This window comes from Camarhynchus parvulus, chromosome 2 (assembly GCF_901933205.1).
Source record: "Camarhynchus parvulus chromosome 2, STF_HiC, whole genome shotgun sequence".
NCBI classification, from domain to species: domain Eukaryota; kingdom Metazoa; phylum Chordata; class Aves; order Passeriformes; family Thraupidae; genus Camarhynchus; species Camarhynchus parvulus.
Window position 1 is genome coordinate 9,015,214 of NC_044572.1, and position 19,027 is coordinate 9,034,240.

The following is a 19,027-nucleotide window of genomic DNA, read 5'->3' on the forward strand; positions in this document are numbered from 1 at the left end:
CATAAATTTCTTACCAAAATTTAGCTTTCTGATTACTTATGAGAACAAAAAAGTGGTTTTGTGCAACTGCAAATGTTCTGTCTCCTAATAAGTTTTGATGCTGAACTTGTAAAGAATCTGTTACCAGTTTTCATTAGTGTATGTTTTTGGATAGAATTTGCTTTCTGTGTGTGTCTGGTCAGCATTGCTAAGTCATTCCTTTATGGGAACTTCCACTATGACAAGTTAGGTGGTCCCTGAGAAGTGTTCTTAGACTGGACTCTCAGTGATGTGACACTGTTTATGCATTTACAGTGTTCCTGTAATTGTGGAACTTGGGTCTTAGTTTGGGAGTTCATTGAGCATGAAGGAAGTTGGTTTAAGAATGAAATCACGTGGTTCCATTTGTACTTCAGTGAGACAAAAATAAATTACTCTCTATACATGTCTTTATGGCATGGGTGATAATGCATTTTATTACTGTCTGAGAGGGCCCTGCTCTGGAAATAGTGATTGTATTCTTCAGTCTGCTAAGGCAAGGTGGTCACAGAATTGGGACATTCTGCCAGCAGGCCTCTTGCCTGTATGGTGCACTCCGGTTTTGGAATAGTGTAGAAAATTCTTAATTTCTGGAAGAGTGAAAGGACAACACGTCTAGAGTCACTCAAAGGAGAAGAGAACATCTTTGTCATAAATCATTACTTTAAAAATCAAAGTATTCACTTCATCAGTAAGAGCTGATTGATCTTTCAAAATCAAACTGACTCTGCATATGGTTTTCTATGAATGATTTTATAATGTGATGTTTCCAGAGAGATTGCTGATACAGCCTGTTAATTATGTGAATGTGACTTGGACTATTGTAAAATGTCTTCCTAAGTCAAGCTTCATGTAATGAATTAGAAAGTATTTTTCAACTTCGTTTGTATTGTTTTATATGGAAAAGAAGAAAAATAATGCTGTGTTATAAGTGGTTTTTTTTTACTTGCAGGCTACTACAAGTCGCTTTATTTGTTAATTAACAATAAGCTTCCCTCAGTATTGAGTATTCTGATGTTTCTCGTGTCCCTATTGCAAAAATACTTCTGGAGAATGTTCTGAAGCCATTGCACTTTACATATAGCTCCTGTCCAGAAGGTGCAAGGTAAATAAAGATAATATGAAACATTTGTGTACTCATTTGCTATAATCACATGTGCAGTTTGTTGTTGTCTAGTGTCCAGCCATTCTTTCATTGCAGTTTGTTGATTTTTTTGTACAGTAATGATTTTTTGGTAACACTGTACATCACTGAAACAATGTAGTTTCAGGTGTTTTTAAGAAAAAGGCAATAAAATGCTGAATGCTGCAATAAACAGAGCACAGAGAATAGCAGGTATCAGCACACAGGAATGAGGGTGTGGAAAATTTAGATGAGAGCAGAGATGCAGCTAAGGGTAGATGAAAAGAATTTTAGAGTTCAAAAGAACTTTGTGACAGATGAGCTGAGGTTTATGGAGAGAAATTACCAAGGCAGCTTACAAGCAGAAAGAGTCAGGTGTGTAGACAGAGAGAACATAAATTCAGGTTGCATCACATGCAGTAGGGTTTTTGTTACAATAGGATTTTGTGTAAAAGGGGTTTTTTAGATGTATTTTTTTTCTTCAATATTATAAAACATGTATTTAATTTCAGAATAGTTTTCTTCCGTTTCATGAAAAGTTTAAAGGATAAAATTGCATGTAAGATCATTAGGAAGAGGATTTAGTGTAAGTTAATTTTTGAGAAATCTGAGAAATCTGATGTACTAGGATGGAATTAATATGGAGCACATCTTTGCAGTCCTCTTGATGGATGTGTTCATACTTGTAAAATGATCTGTTATTCTATTGGTATAATTGTGGGAAATTTTGCCTATATTTTCTATAGCAACAATTTTTCTTCCTTTCAGGCAGCAGATTTTTGCAGCCTTCACAGAGGAGTTTCTGGCAGCACCTTTTACAGATCAGATATTCCATTTCATCATTCCAGCGCTTGCTGATGTGCAGACCATTTTCCCTTATGAACTCTTTCTGAATGCACTATTATTAGCAGAAAGTGGATGTTCAAGAAGAAGTGATCAAGCCCCATGGCTTTTCTACTTTGTGTTAACAGTTGGAGAAACATATTTGGGTGAGCAAGCTGAGTGGACAATTCATTGGTTTTATCATGTTGGAGTTAATATGTTATGTATTTCCTCAACATAATTCATTGCCAAGTAAACAGGACCGTTTGTGGATAAAAGTGTTGGAGAGATCTGTTCTGTTACCTGTTCTTACCCTTTTCATTATAAAAATGCACTAATTTGATAAGGTTTGGCATAGCTTGGTTTGGTCAGGTATTTCTGGTAAAATATTTTTTGTAGCACATTGTGATCTCACTGATGATGATTTATTTCTCTATATGTGCTCTAGGATCCCTTTCAGAGGAAGGACTTCTTGTGTATTTGAGGGTACTCCAGACTTTTCTCTCTCAGCTGCCTGTGTCTGCTGCTGGTACAGATTGTCAAGATGCAAACAGTGATTCTGAAGATGAGGATGAAGAGATCAGTAAAATGACAACTACACCAGTAAGCAATGCAGAATTCCTATGAATGGATTTGTGTACAGCAACAGCAGCAGAGATGGGCAAAAACATGGTCACTCTAAGTCCAATTTTTCTGTAGGTGTAGAAGGGAGCCTGTTTGCTTCTTAAAAATTGATGACTGTTCTCTGCAAGTAAATGGAACTGATTGTTTATGTTAAAGCAAACTCCTTACTATAATAATAGATCCAAAACTACAGATAGTATGTCTGTGAAAGTACAAAGCTTTAATTAAAAGAAGGATTAAAATTGCCTTTTTACCTTTGTATTTTACAGAGATTTTCTTACTCTCTGTATTCTGTAGGTCCACAATGAAGCTGAGGTATCATGAAATACACTGATACTCCAACTTAGTGTTGCTTTTTTTTTTTTTCATGGAAATAACTACAGTTTTTATGCTGTAGAATAGGTCAGTATATACCCACTAACTCAAAAGCCCTCAAAGGGAAACCAGCACCTGCTTTCTGTAATAATATGTAGAGACACTGTTATACACAGAACTTCTTCACTATAGTTTAAACTTATAAATAGAATAAATCTGTGCTGACTTTAGCCTCTTACAACTCATATCAAGCCTTTGACTAACTGAAGTTGGACAGATGTAAATTCAGCAGTTTCTTACTGGCCTTTATGTAATCTTTCAGAAGACACAGCCATTCAAAAGACATAGTGTGCATGCTTTCCTTCTAAAATTTGAGCAATTTCACCATATTTAAAGTACATTAAAAAAAAACTTAGGAAGAGCCATGCTGCCAGGAAGTACTTGCAGCACTTTACTTGAGTGTTATTAGATTCTGTATGTTACTGTCACACCAAAATCTTTACCAGTGTAGTGTGAATAAAATACTTTCTTTGCCAGGCACACACAGTGTGTGCAATGTAAATATTGGCAGATTCTACTTCTGCCTTAGAGATTGGTGATGCTTAAGAGGTGATTAGGTAAAAAACAAAGCAGTAATTTCTGTTCACAGATAACTTACACTAATTCATAAATTAGAAAAAAAATCTCCTCTGAGGAGGCTTTATATAAATAATACTCTTTATTGCCATATGGTTTTTTGTGTGTTTCTCCTGTGATTTTTTTGTATGTATTCTATATTTTCATGCATGCCTGTCTTACCATTAAAAAAAGCAAGTAGGTGGGCAACCCCTCTTTCTTAAAAATTTGTAACTGGTACACTTGTCTCCTTTGCTCAGCTGGGGGCAAGATAAAGATAGGAAATTAGGAAAAGGTTAAGGTGGACTCAGTTGCATACCAAGAGAAAACATTCCTCTTCACACACTGCTGGTACTACCCAGACATGGACTGACCACCCTGAACTTTCTTGTCATTTGTTAACCCAAGGATTGTGAATGTGAAAATACTCCTGTAAAGGAATTCAGAGTCAACATCCATTTCTGGGCTTCATGTCCAATGCTGACTGATGTCAGTGGAGAAGAGATGATTATTCACATGTTTCATGCCAGTAAAAGATTTTGCCTAATTGTATATGTAAGTGTTACAGAGCATACTTATAGTAAAGGCAGTATTTCCACTGGCCTCAGTGAAGGATTGATGCAAAAACTCAACACTTACCTGCCTGGGGCTTTAAGTTGGCTCTTGGATCTGATATGTTTAAGACTTGGATATGCATATGTGCTTCTGTTCTATTTATTGTACAAGAAAACTTCATTCTAGTTAAATTTGGAAGTATTTTTTTATAGAAAGGGGGATGTCATTAAAAAGAATTAAAAGTAAACTTTCCTTTGATGTTTTTGTAGGGTGATGGGAGAATATCAGTCCAGTACATAACGGAGGAGTGCCTCAAGAAATTGGACACAAAGCAACAGACAAACACTCTGCTGAACATGGTTTGGAGAGATTCAGCCAGTGAAGAGGTCTTTACCCTGATGGCATCAATTTGCCACACACTCATGGTACAACACCGAATGATGGTGCCAAAAGTCAGGCAAGTAGAAATAATAGTCATCTTCAGCTGTAGTACATCTAAAATTAGTTTTCTTAGATAAACTTGTTTTAAATTCCTCATGGAGTTTTTTCTGTGTTTTCTTTTACAACTAGCCAAAATAAATCAGAATTTCAAAATTTAAACAGTAATTACAGGCAAACCAAGGAGTGTATTGTTTGTTTCTTTTCTTGCTGGTCACTATGCCCTCTCAAGATTCTTGTAAGCATTTTATCTCCTCCCTTGCTCAGAGGCAGTGTTGAGTGTCATTCTAGTAGAAATTGGACTGCCTTGTTTCTAAAACATTCAGTGCTCTGAATTCTCCAGTCTCTCTGGCTAGCTGAGCACTGCAACCAACTTGTTCACACCCTTTTGTAGTATATGCCAAAATCTCTTGCTACAGATTAAAATAATTCCTAACTATTGAAAATTGCTGGCTTTTGTGGAGGGTTTGGCACCTGAGAGGAAAATAAAGGACATGTTCATTTGTGCAGTATTCTTTTACAAGGATTGCAAACCACAAATGTCAGAACAATGGGAGAAGATTTTTGACCTTTTTATTGTCAGACTGACACCCAGAAATATTAACACTGTTCTTGTGCAAGTAGTTTGGAGTACCTATGTAGTTGCTGGTAGTAAAGTAAGTATTCAGGGAATGTTGTAAACATAATTCAAACTGCATTGTAAACAGTGATACAGAAAACTAATTAGGTGCTATCTTAGCCCAATGGTGTTTATAGCTGCTAGAGGAAGTAAGATGTCAGTGAAACTGTGATTGCTCGATTAGGGTAATTAGTTCTTTGTAGACTAATTGCATTAGAGCAGGATGTGAGACCTGAAGATCATAGCAGCAGTTGAATTAGTGTGCCAGCTTTATTGTTGCAAGTAGTACATTGCCTTGGATAGTAATTACTGAGCTTAAATGCATCACTGCTTTGACTGGAGGCTTGCTGGTGAACTGTGTGGAAAAGGGTGTTTAGTGAATAAAGAAGTCACCCAACTTTAATTGTAGGAGTATGGCATCTATTTCCTCTGAAAAGCTCTGTTGGGTTTTTGCAGTTATTTGTGATAACAAGTTATTTACACATTGGATACATTCAGGAGTTATGAAAGTTTACTCAGCATCTTCTAGTAGAAAATAATTTACAAATTGTGACTTTTGAATAGCTGAATTTTAGAAATGAGTAGTAGATACTAAGATTTCTCTCAATGATACCAGTGCAATTACTTTTGGGGTCAAAATGAACTTAATTTACACAGATATTTGGTAAATTAAAGTAGACATTTAATTACTAGTTCTGACTTAGAAGTCAGCTGTAAGTGCTGAGTTTGCCAGGGATCATCATTTCAACAGCTGTCAGTCTTTTGTCCTATTCTCAGTGCATTTTAGATGTGGCCTAAGTTACAAAATAGCTACTCTAAACATAATTTTTGAGTGTTTTTTGAAGGACAGATGATGGTTATTTGTGGAATTTTAAAAGATAATTAAAAGACATTTTGTCATTAAGTTTCACTTTTTTTGTCTGGTGATTTTTTTTAATGCCCAAATAATTTTATCAAACTTAATGGTAGTCTTTTGAAAGATGCTGCACTTGCTTTGAAATGTTAACTTAATATCCAGAGTGAAGTATCTACTTAACAAAACCATGTAGAAGTAGTTAAGCAAAAATAATTTATCTCAAATTATTTTTAATATATTCTAAGAGTCTAATAGTGCTCTTTTATTTCATGTTTGAAATCATACTGGGTCAAATGATTTAAAATAGGAGTTGTTAAAAAGACTTTATTTAATAGAATATATATCTCTGGTACAAAATAATGATAAAAACAGAAGCTTCAAATCTGAAAAATGCGATGATAAATACAGTAATAATTAAAAAAAATTTCAATAACAGGAAAATTGAGCTAAGATCAACACAGGATTTAGAAGGGAGCAAATGACAAATATCTCAGTATTGTTTTAATAGTACTGAGATTTTTTCCCTTCTTGGACAAAGATGAGAATTTCAGAATATAAACTTGTTTCACTCTGTTAGAGCTAAATGCTTTTCTTTTTCTTGAGACTTCTTGGTACTTTTGTAATTTGACTGATGATGGTGATACTGTGTGATATATGGGACATTGGTGTTGCTGAATCAACTCAGTATTTTCCTTGATTTTGTAACAGAGATCAAGACCAAAACAAGATGCCCACAAGTTTAATGTAGTTTTGAAAGGAGCAAGCCTGTAAAGTGATTTTCTGATGTTCTAGACAGAGATCTATATTTTCAGAGGTGGATAACTGAGAAAACACATTGCTTTGGGTTAGTTATTATGATTTTTGATGAATTCTGAATATTATGAATCTTGATGAACTCTGAAATAATTCTGGAAATATGCAATCAAGCCAAATTAAAGAAGAAGGTCACAATACAAGAAAAACCTGTAAGAAATACAAATACAAAAAAACCCGTAGCTTGTGTTCAGTAAGCTGCATTAGAGGTGTAAAATAAAATCCTGATTGTAAAGGAGCCATTAAGAGTTCTGCTTGTTTTCAGAAAGGATGGGACTTTAATCTTTTCTTGATGAAGTTGATACATATTATTGAAAACAATTACTAAAAAAAAAAAAAAAAAGAACGAACTTGTGTCTTGGTCTGTAGTTCTTCTGGAGAGACTTGCAGGACCTTTTCATCAAACCAATGCTTTAAATAAGTAAATTCTGTTTCTGTAAGATATTTTGGGGTGTAATTTAATACCTTAGACTTCAGCTTTATTCCAGCTGGGTGTTAAATGTTGGTGGAAGCTGTGCTGGTGCTGGGACGTCAGTGGCTGTCAGTGCCTGAGCAGTGCCCCTGAGTTCACTGCCTTGGGTTAACAGCTGCACAGCCCCTGTTCCTCACTGCTGCTTAATTACTGAAACTGCTCATCTCCGCCTGTGGCTCAGCATTTCTCTGCTGTGATGCGAGCAGCCTGTGTTCAGATGTGTGCTGAGATACCCAGGCTTTACATGGGGCTGCTGGGGTCATTCTTTAGGCAGCGTTCTGACACTGCTGTGTTTTTCTTAAAGCCAACATCATTGCATATGCAGTTTTAATCTTCTTTTTTAAAGCTTTGCTTTATGTTCATGGTCCAATACAAGCAGAGGTAGAAGCATAAAGCAGCCTGAAGATCAGGACAGTTCATTTAGCAATGGCTGTGCTGCTGTCTCATACCTGTGACACCTCTCAGTTCAGCAGTGACAGAATCTGCTGCCCCAGCAGCAGTGACCTGTCGCAGGCTGTATGAGCTCCTCTCATTCTGCTGTATTCTCTTCATTAACTTAAATGGTCTCAGTGGGAAACTGAGCCCAATTTATGACCTAGACTGAAAATCTTGCCTTTAACTAATTAACTTGTAGTGGTGCCTCAGCTAAATTAAGCTTAATGGGTCATTTAATCTGTCCCATTGCGCAGGAGGAATTTGACACTTTTTTTAAACCAGAGGTGCCCAAAATGCTAATCTGGCAAGTAGACATAAATCATGTGGCCTTTGTGGACAGTTAGATACCTAGAGAGAGAAACAAGGTTCTAAATAAATGATCGTTATGTATTTACTTTTGGGAACAGATAATTTAATTTGGTATGATTAAAATTGATACTTAACAGGAATCACTGAAGTGAATTTAACTCTATCACAGCCTGAGGTTGAGGCAGTGTGTGTTTTTGCACTTGAAAAAAGTTTATCCTTTCTGGTAGCAGAGAAATGTTTCTTTCTTCCAAATAGCTGTGCTAAATCTTAATATTGGACTTTACAGAAAATCTATTAATGAATCCATGTATAATGGATCTCATAATAAAGAAGTTGGTGGCATTCAGTGAAATTTTCAAGAAAATGCAAAACCTCCAGATATGAGAAATTTAAACTTTAGCTGCTTTGTTTTTTTTAGAATAGTGAAAATATTGCAAATGAAATCCCTGAATTAGATTTTATAAGTTAACATAAAAATCAAAATGCCTGTAATAATTTTTATTTCTAGTTCTGTTTTTTTTTTGTTTTTTTTAAAATGAAAAAGTGTTCAAGACTATTTTGACACTCAAAACTGGATATATATGTACACACACACACACACACACACACACACATATATATATATATATGCTGATCTCTAAACTTTGTGGATTCATAAGGCTTTTTCCTCAGGATGTATGAGCCATCCCTGTACTCTTTTGCAGTTTATCAGGAATTTTTGCACTGTGTCGTTTTAATGTAGCTCTACTGGGAAAGGCTGTTTTTAAACAGATGAACATCTTTTATCTGCCAAGGAAAAAGATCAAATAAGGTAGATTTTGACCTATTTTGATTCTTCAGGTTTGGGGTTTTTTTTACTTAGTTGTTTTTTGCTATTCACAGTGCTTTTTTTTGTCAGTGTGAAACCAAAAATTTCGAAACTTTATTACAGCTGATTTTGTGCAGCTACAACTTTCTAAAGTCATCCTTGCATTTTGTGGTGGGCTTCTTTTTTGTATTTTTTGGTTACAGTTGTCATTTTCAACTTTGAAAGCCAGTTTCTTTACTTGGAGTGGGAAGGTAGCTGTTTTTCTGCCATCTTTACTTTTGCAATGGATGAAATTTCAGGTGAATCTAGCATTGCAAATCTCTTTTAACACATGGCCTAATTCACCATTCTGTGTTCAGTTTGCAGTTCTGTGTTTGTTTTCTGGTCACAGCCCAGAAACTTTAGAATGGAAGTTTTAGAACAAATGAGTTCATTGGCTTCATAGTTACAGTTATTTCATATTAATGAAACAGGCTGTTGGTGCCGTCTTCTACCTAATGGGCATTTTTGTACTTAACCAGATTTTCAGGAAAGGGAAATGTGAAAGTTGAATTAATTCAGCATTTCTGGATCTGAGCCATGAAACAGAGCAGTTGCTACAATTGACTGCCTGAATCACGGATATGGAATAAAAATGGCTAAAACTTAGGCAAAGGTTATTATTATAAGCTTTTAAGGTTTGTCCTTTTTCCCCCTTCATTATGGCTGAATATTGCTCGAATGAAAAAATGAATTACATTATGATAGGTTCATTGTCCATAATGTTTGTTCATTTCTGCTCAAACTGTTCCATAGTTTCCAGGGATGATTGAGAAATTAATAAGTTTTTACTTGGAAGCTGCGTGAGACCTGAAGGCAAGGTGCCAAATTCCTTTTCATTTTAAATGTGAGGCTGAAAACTGAAGGTCACTGAGGAAATTTCTCATTTCGGAAACCAAGACATCTGAGCTATCATACAGATATTTAAACATTAAAATACAAATCCTTATTCTAAATTAGCTAGGTATGATAAGGCTGTCCTTACATGTTAATGCATAATTTTCGCCAAATGTCAAAATAATGTGACTTTAGAAGGGAATAGAATTCTCATGTATCAAATTCAGGTTAAATTAAAAAAAAAAACCACACAGAGTAGAATTTAATATAACAGCAAAGCATATCTTAAACTGGCATTAGCTGCAGTTGCTTCAAATTTGACTTGGACTTGGTAATGTTCCCAATGTGCAATTTCTTTGAAATAAGTGAAGCTCCCAACTCTTTTTAAATGTAATGGTCTATGCATTTAAAATTCAAAGAGACACAGTGCAAACTCGAGGCTGCTTGTTTCATTTCCCATTTTTCTGCCTGGCCCTAGTTTATTTCCAGAATTCCCTGTACCTGTGAAATGATCCTTGGTGCTCAGTGGGGAGTTCTGCCTGCCTCCTGCTGCTGTATCCCAGCCCAGATGCTGTCTGTGCAGCTTGGGGGATGCAGGTGAGCTGGGAGCCCAAGGAAGGGACCAGCTGTGGGCTCAGGACTGAGGCTGTGCTTGTGGGCGGCAGCAAGAGCAGCCAGCCAGGACCCAGGGGTGTTTGAGAGGGTGTGTAGGTGTTCTTGTGTGGGAGTTAAACTATTCTCCAATGTTTTTAAGCCTTTATTGGTATTTTACTTTTTTTCTCTAATGAAATGTGTGCTTCTTTTCCTTTTGCCATCTGGCAAATTTGAATTTCCACGTGGTCCATAATAAATACTTTGTTTTCTGGTAGTCTCCCTCTGGTAGTCTCCCCTTCCTGCTCCTATTTCCCAGCCCCCCATCTCCTGTATGCCTGGTCACAGAGAATTTTGATGTTACAAAACTATTGGCCACTGAGAGGTGTCGATCTCAGTATTTGTTTTACTTACTCCCTAATAGGAATTAGGAGATCTAGGAAAGTAGCATCTAGAAAAATTAACTGAATATTGTTCTTTGATACCTGAAAAAAATGACTGTTTAGTCAGTGAAATCCAGTTTGGTTCTTAAAAGACATTGTTTCAAATGATTGTGTCTCATTTGTTGTTTCCTACAAGGGAAGGAAAATATGCTAGGGATGACTTTTTAGTTTCAGGAAGCTTTTTATTTCTCTTTTTTATAAAAAGTTTTTGATAGTGTAATCATATGTGAAGTAATGTGGTTAAAGTCAGTCCTGTGTATAACTGGCTTGTGAAATTACACATTTACAGACTAGTAAAAAATTTTCAAACAATAAACAATTTTCAGTCTGCAGATGGGTTAGTGCACATGTAGCAGTCCTGACATTGTTCCATTGATATTCTATTTCTCTCTGCCAGGCTGAGTATATCAGTAGAATTGCTATAGTTCTGACATAAATGAAGGTATTTTAATCTACCTTCTGCAAAAAATTACTATGTTTGTTAGTGGCAGAAGAGCCACAGAAGTGACTTATTAACTAGTTTGGTGTCACTTTCTATATTAGAATTTAAAAGGTCCCAGATCATTAATTCGGTGTTACATTATTTTTATTAATATATGTTGAATTCAGCAAGAGACTGGAAATGTGGGTTTATATGGTAGGGGTTGTTGCTGAAATAATGAAACCTGTTATTTATGGTTTGTTGCTGAGATAATGAAAGTTGTTATTTTTGGTATAAGGTTTTATGTACTCAATTGTCAGTTTTTGGGGATTTACCATATTGATCAGAAAAAGACCTTTCATGTGGAAAAAGTAAATTTTAGTTGTTAATTTCTGAGAAATGCTTGACTAGAAAGTAATTATAGAAATACTGTGTTTTGTGAATTTTTAGTATTTTGGAAGACCCAATTAATTTAACTTTTTTTTTTTTTTGCAGGCTTCTTTATAGTTTAGCATTTAATGCCAGATTCCTGAGGCATCTTTGGTATTTGATATCTTCAATGACTACACGGATGATTACAGGGTATGTATTGTACCACTTCTAGAACTGATTCTTTGTTAAAATAAAGCATATATAGTGGAAAGGGAATGGGACAGTGAGAGGTGTGGATACTTACCTTCTGTGATTTCATAAAACTGAGCAAAATCTTGGAAATTGGACAGAATAAAAAAATACTTATTTAAAATCAGTTGAATATTTTGTAGTTCTTGGAGTGCTTACAAGCCTCAGTGTAACAGACACTGAACTCCAGGTGGTTCATCCCAGATGTGTGAGTTTTCTCTCACATGCTCTGACTAGTCCAGAAGTAGATGGTGGCAGAAGCACTTTCCTGGGAGCTGAGGCACTGGATCTACAGATGTGTTCAGTGCTGACATGCAGATAATTGTTCTCTTTGCTTTGTGACTCCAAAGTATCTGCAGTCTGTATTAGTTAATTTGTCATGCAGACGCTGCGATACCAGTGACAAGAACTTGTGAAGAGTAACCTTATTTTCCAGGAATTGAAATCAATAATTATTTAACTGAAAACACCATTGTTATATTGCTGTTGGAGCTACTTCCACATTCTTTTACTAGAATGCTGAAAGTAGTACTGTCATAGAGTATTTTATTAACCCTCTGTTTTACACTGCATTTTGTATTTTAAGGTCTATGGTGCCACTCCTTCAAGTGATTTCGAGAGGCTCTCCAATGTCTTTAGAGGACTCCAGCCGAATTATCCCTCTCTTCTACCTTTTCAGTTCTTTGTTTAGTCACTCACTCATTTCTATTCATGATAATGAATTCTTTGGTGACCCAATAGAAGGTGAGTTTCGAACATGCTGAATAGCAGTGCTTTGTGAAATGTTTTTGTGTGAGGCTGGAAGGCTCCCTGGGCAATGATTTGCTGACATCTGGGAGGAAGGATCTTCTGGCCTGGCTTGCTGATGGTCCCCTGAGCACTCAGCTGTCAGCTGGCTCTTTTATGGTGATTGCACTTAGAAAAAAAGAGAGAAAAATTAATGGTCTGCACCTTGGGAACCCTAGCTTTACACAGGGTCTGATATGGAAGTTCTTAATCATGATAATTTTTAATGAGTTACTGAAGAGAGTGAACTTCTTCTGGACTGAACCTGTAGTTTAATGTATAAATTTAACATAGCAGGAATCACAAAAGAGATCAAGGTGATATTGCAATTAAAATAATTGTGACTACACACAATAATAAGATCTAATCTCCTTTCTAAATGTTTACTCATTCTCTTTTTGGGTGATGTTTCTTTTCTCTACATTTAGATTATATGCGTGAATATTAAAGTTGAATTAAATAATTAGGGTTTTTAAAAGTAATTTAAGGAAACTTAAGCTTGTGTTTCATGTAGTTGTAGGTCAAAGACAATCATCAATGATGCCTTTTACACTAGAAGAGCTTGTAATACTCTCCCGCTGCCTTCGAGATGCGTGTCTAGGAATCATCAAGTTGGCTTACCCAGAAACCAAGCCAGAGGTTCGTGAGGAATATATTGCAGCATTTCGAAGTGTTGGAGTAACAAAAAACACAGAAATGCAGCAATGTATACAGACAGAACAGAAAAGGTGGATTCAGTTATTCAAGGTAAATTCTGGCAATTTTCAGAACATACCTATATAAAATTTTAATGATTCTGCTGAAGATATGAAATTACATTTTTTTTTCCTCTAATTTTATTGCTGTTGCAACAAGGAGTATGGACTTGGGAAGATTGCTGTTTGGCATATATGCTAAACTTCAAGTAATTTAATTCTGTTAACTATAATTTTTTTTCCTTCTGTCAACTCTTAATTTTCTTCTTGCTTGTCTTGTTTATAAAACAGTTACTGTGTAAAATAATGACGTTTAACTTGGACTCCCATTAACCAAGGTGCTTAAGCATGTTGTCATAACTTTGTATAGGTGTGAAATTCTAACAAATTCTAATGATTACTCAGGTACTTCTGTATTAGGGACTTCACTATACTGGTACCATGCTGTATTGGCTTTTTTGGTATTCTCCTAAAAACTGTTGGTATTCCTCATTTTGGGTTTGCTGGAATACTAAAGGGAAGGTGAATCTGGCTTAGCAAATGTGAATTTAATGTATGTTCTTTCTGGATATCTGCCAGTGTTTTTCTGCTGGTTTTATCCGTGGCATCCTAGCTAAGACATGAGTTAAGAGAAGCTGAAAACGTTAGCAGAAAAAAAAGCTCTGATATAACTGTTGTTGAAAAAAAGGAGTGCTTGACTTGTCATGAAAATTCTGCAGCAAACACATCTAGTCAGCTAAAATTGCTCATTAAAGAAGTGGGAGCAGAAGAAATGCATTTTCCAAATTGAATGCTAGATTTACAGTCTGTTTAATACTGGCGACCTCTCGCACACTAATGTTCAGTTCGAGTCATCAGCTGTCCCTTCAGGTCTTTTATCACTGCTTTTGTCAAGCTATCTATTTAATTGAAAGAAGTTAATTGAATGAAAATGATCAACTAAGCTTGTATTAATATTGCTAATGGAACTTTCTTCTTGGCCATGTTTGGAGAAAGATGTCATGCTAGACTTTAGGAAAGGCCCATTAAGGCTTGCACTTAACCTGATGGGCTAATTAAGGAATGCTTATTCATTCTACAAGTCTAAGGTAGCCTCTATTCAGCCTATTCTGCCTGATTTTACAACACATTTCACTTATGAGCATAAGCATTAGTAGCAGTGAGAGTAACTGATAATGTTTTGATTGCATTGAATACAGTCCTAATGCACCGCTGAATCTGTAATTTGCACAGATTGATCTAATATGTGTTTGCACAATGTAATTTAATTACTTGTCTTTAAATTGCCAAATAAACTTTTGATTTAAAGGTCACTAATGAAACCCCCAATATGTGTTTTTTTCTGAGAAAGATCTCAGACCAGGGGTATTTTTATGCATGCAGTTTGTATCATGCCTCCTTTTTGGTTGCTTTAGTTTGTTATGCTTAATCAATCTTTGTCTAAGTTGGTGGATTTCAGGTGAATTTGATCATATTTTGCTGTCATTCAGAGAGCTGTAAAGTTCTGAGTTACTTTGTCCCACTCTGGCAGTCTGAAATTAAATTTGTAGTGGAACTGTCAAAACTGGGTGTACTCTTACTATGTTCAGGAGCCAGGGTTGTCTTCCATCAGCTGAACTGGAAATATAAATCTTGAGGGTATCTGGAAGGCTCCAGTGCTACCCCAAAAAGAAGATAATAGCAAAGCTTCCCTTGTTTGCTTCTTCAGAAGTATGTTTGTTGTTACAGATAAAAATTGAACATGGCCAAAGTTAATGTCACCAAGAAGACTCCTGTGTATAGCTGAGTCTTTCCTGACAGCAGCTTCAAAAAATTGCTTCCTGCCAGTAAGCAGGCAGCAGTACCTTCTTCCAAATCATTACAACAAAACTAGTTAATTATAAATTAAAGTAGAAACTGCTTTTTGTTTCTTTTGCACTATGTCAAATATATCTATCAAATATATGGGATTTATCTTTGCTAAAGCTTTTGCAAGCTGCTGGTGGAAAAAAGCGCATTCCTCCCTTATCATCTGTGCTTTTAATTTCTCTTTTTTCTTTTAACTCCTCACTTCTTTTGCGTATTTTCCATGCCTCTGGTGTCTAGTGAAATACATGTGTATGTATGAAGTGAATGAAATTATATAGAATTATATATATAATTATATTATATAATGGTAAGTCTGGAAACAGGGAGGCTGCTGACAATGATGTGCATATTTGCTAACAGATTGGAGGTCTTTGGTAGGATTTACATGTGCAAATGTCTTCATTTAACAGAATCCCCCATTTTTGGCTTGGTAGAATGATGAGTAGTATCGTCAACTGTTACAGATTCCATAGAAAATATTAAGTTATGAGTATATGAAAATGGATTTTGTTAAACAAAAGAATTATTTCACTGTCTTGAGTTAATCCTGTGAAATCAAGTTTCTAATTTTGCTGAATTTTAGTTTTAAATGCTGCTTGCACTGTATACTTTATTGGGAAGAAATCCCCCTTTTAATATTTTTTATTGTAGTACATCTTCCCTTTGCAGAGAATACATACTTAGGAAAATTTTTACAAAGGAATGCTGAGTTGGGGTGGCAGCTGGGTTAGTGTTCTCAGTACCAGTACATTCTGCAGGAGAAACTCCCAATTTCACCTAATCTGATTCAGCTTCCTTTAAGGTTTCTTTAGCTGCTTGTAAAGTACTGTATTTTCATGGCCTTCATGTGGGTAGTCTTTTCTGATTTTATTGTGGTTTTTAAAAACATTTGCATCACTTACAGTGATAATGGGATCCGAGAGTTTCAGTGATTCGTGTAACCCGCACTGAATTTTATAAGGGAAAGGTGATGAAAATTTCCATGTAATCAGACAGTTCACTTAACAGCATTCTTTGTTCTGTCTTGAAAAAGACATTACCTTAAAAACTGGATGTTAAAAGCTCTTTTGTGTAGCATCTAGACCCAGAATCCTTTAGAAGGCCCATTGAACTTTGTTACTGTTGACACCTGTCTATTAAGACTGTCTTTTAGCTAGATTATTTCAGAAAAGCTCTGTGTACACTTTTTTCTTACTAATTTTTCAAGTGCTGTACTTTAAAGTTGCCAAACAGATGGTTGTTCATTGTAGCAGTGATAATGTCTTTTTAGCCTGGTAATTTACTATTGTATTGATTCCACTTAATTATGTTTTACGTAGTGGTGGGTGAACTTGATTCAGCTTTGGACAGAAGGCATGTAGCTGAGTATGGCAGTTCTGCTTGAGGTGGAGAATTTGTTAGCTTGGTTTCCTACTTTTTTTTTTTTTTTTTTTTTCTGGATTGGAGGAAACTTCCAGGAAAAACAGTAAAATTGCAAAGATACCATGATAACAATTTTTCTCAGCCTCTCAAATTTGCTAGGAAGATAAAAGAACATTATATACATACCTAATATATGTTGTGTGTATACTTGGTGTTATTTTCTTTAAATGAGGAGTTTATTGTTGATAATGATTTTTTTGGGCTTCCTTGAACTGGCATCCAGCACTTCAGGTGTGCAGTACTGCTAAATCCTGTGTAGTCCTGGTTCCTAGATTTTGGAATGAGACATTAATAAGCCAGGTTTTTGATGTCTTGCAGGTGAACCATGCATTTAATTGATTCTATTTAAGTCTGACAGCAGGTTTTTGTGAATTAAAAATAAGTGGCAATTTTTTATGCTACTGATTTTTTAAAAAAAGCTTTTGCTTTGTGAATTATGTAATTTCATTCACAATGCTTAATGTATACTGAATGTATGTGTTTCTGACACCTAGGTCATCACAAACTTAGTGAAAATGTTGAAATCTAGGGATACAAGGAGAAATTTCTGTCCACCAAATCACTGGCTTTCAGAACAAGAAAACATTAAAGCAGATAAGGTAAGAGTCATATCCTTTTAAAGCCCTGCAGGTGCCAAATTTCCAGTGGTAAAGTGTTTGATTCCTGACAGTATTGGTTATGTTGATGTTGCACAGATTGTATGGTTTAAAACCTGGAATAATGCTTTTCTCTAATGGAAGAGTTGCATCTCTTAAGAAACTTGTATGTTAAAGTACATTTCTAGTCCATGAAGGGGAACTTGCCCTACAGTGCAAGAGTGTAAATCATTGGCATTTATAGCAGAGGAGAATGGGGAATCTGGTAGCATTTAGTTGCATCTTCTCATAGTAAAAATGCTAAATTAAAGAATTGTTCTCTAGTAGGGAAAATTGTCTTCCAAAACGAAAGGAAGTTCAGCATTTTCTGTACTTACCTCACCTAGAAATGGTTTTATTTTTCTAAGAGCTTTTGAAAAAAAATGACGTTGATCTCAAAAAGTGTGTATGTTGTGCAAAAGAAAAAGCTAATACCTGCTGTGGACTAGATTCCTTTGAATCATGACACATGCTCAGTACAAAATAAACAGAATATTTGATATCTCAAAATTCAAAGTTGGCTTCTCTAGTGTCCTAAGTACCAGAACTGAATGTAACATTGTGTGGTATTTTTAAATACAGGGGATTTATATTGTACTGTTGTTAATTGTGCAGCTCTCCTGTAAGGTACAAGTGTAAGGAGGGATCAGCAGAAATGAAGATGTCTCAAGCTGCGTCAAGGGAAATATAGGTTGGATATTAGGAAAAAGTTTTTTACAGGAAGGGTGATAAAGTTCTGGAATGGCTGCCCAGGGAGGTGGTGGAGTCTCCATCCCTGGGTGTGTTTAACAAAGCCTGGATGTGGCACTGGGTGCCATGGTTTAGTTGAGGTGTTGGGGCTGGGTTGGACTTGATGCTCTTGAAGGTCTCTTCCAACCCAGTCATTCTGTGGATTCTGTGAATTGAGGCATTCAGACGCACTTCTGCATGTGACAGCTCTGTGTATTTAGTATGCAGCAGTAAATTATAATGTGTAATTGGTCCTGTTTAACTGTGAAATCCTGTTAATTTGTGAGGTCACACAGCTGTACGTGCCATCAGCCAGACACGTCTGGAGAGTCAGGAGGATGGGGAGAATAGGACCACTGCAGTCCACTCTGGATGGTAAGACACTGTCCATGCAATTCCAGCTTTGCTAAGTCAAAAAAAGAGATTACCTTATGCAAAGGAAACTGTATTCTCTAGAATGCAGTTGATATTTGTAGTAAAATCTTGCTAACCAAAAGCAAGACAATCTTTCATAATTTTGGCTAAGATATTTTTAAAAATTGTGCACTTGTATGCATGTGTGTAAATATTTGTAATAAATAATGTTATTTAATTTAATAATTTCTTTGCCCAAGCTTCCACTGGCATGATGAGGTGGAGAAATGATGTGTTTTTTAAATAGTGTGTTAATATGTATAAAAGGCAACTGCACAGAACGGAAAATTAATACAGTTGTAGAAGATGTAAAGCATTGAGATTTTGCTTTTACTGTATACTATAAAGAAACATTTTTGTTATGTATTAAACTGTAACAAACAGGCTTTGTATGGTAAATATTAATTCCTGTTTATAAATATTGTGTCAAATTAGATAAGACAGAAATGTAAACCTCTGATTTACTCAAAATATCAGGATTTTATGGAACTTGCAGAGAAAGATTAGAGAATGGGACAAACTTAGCAATCAGGGTAAATTTACACTAGATTTTTCCAATATGCTTTCTCATGTAGACAGTCCGTTTCTTCCAGCTTTTCATACCTTTTCAGCTTCACTATTCTAGAATTTTACTTCTCTGTGATCAGGTAAAATAATCATTAAATCACTGGCACTTGTGCAGAATTAATAATGAATTTAAAATGGGGCCTTTAAGCAGCAAAAT

The 19,027-nt window shown here is 35.6% G+C and overlaps 1 protein-coding gene across 1 annotated transcript in view; it reads left to right on the forward strand.

Annotated features, from left to right (window-relative positions):
- Positions 1-19,027, forward strand: part of UBE3C (ubiquitin protein ligase E3C) — a 69,258-nt gene that overhangs the window by 17,804 nt on the left and 32,427 nt on the right. Inside the window, 10 exon segments of the mRNA XM_030967863.1 lie at positions 971-1,012; positions 1,015-1,123; positions 1,910-2,130; positions 2,412-2,566; positions 4,342-4,529; positions 11,649-11,735; positions 12,361-12,518; positions 13,075-13,307; positions 17,020-17,124; positions 18,177-18,264. Coding sequence (XP_030823723.1) covers positions 971-1,012; positions 1,015-1,123; positions 1,910-2,130; positions 2,412-2,566; positions 4,342-4,529; positions 11,649-11,735; positions 12,361-12,518; positions 13,075-13,307; positions 17,020-17,124; positions 18,177-18,264 — 1,386 coding nt within the window.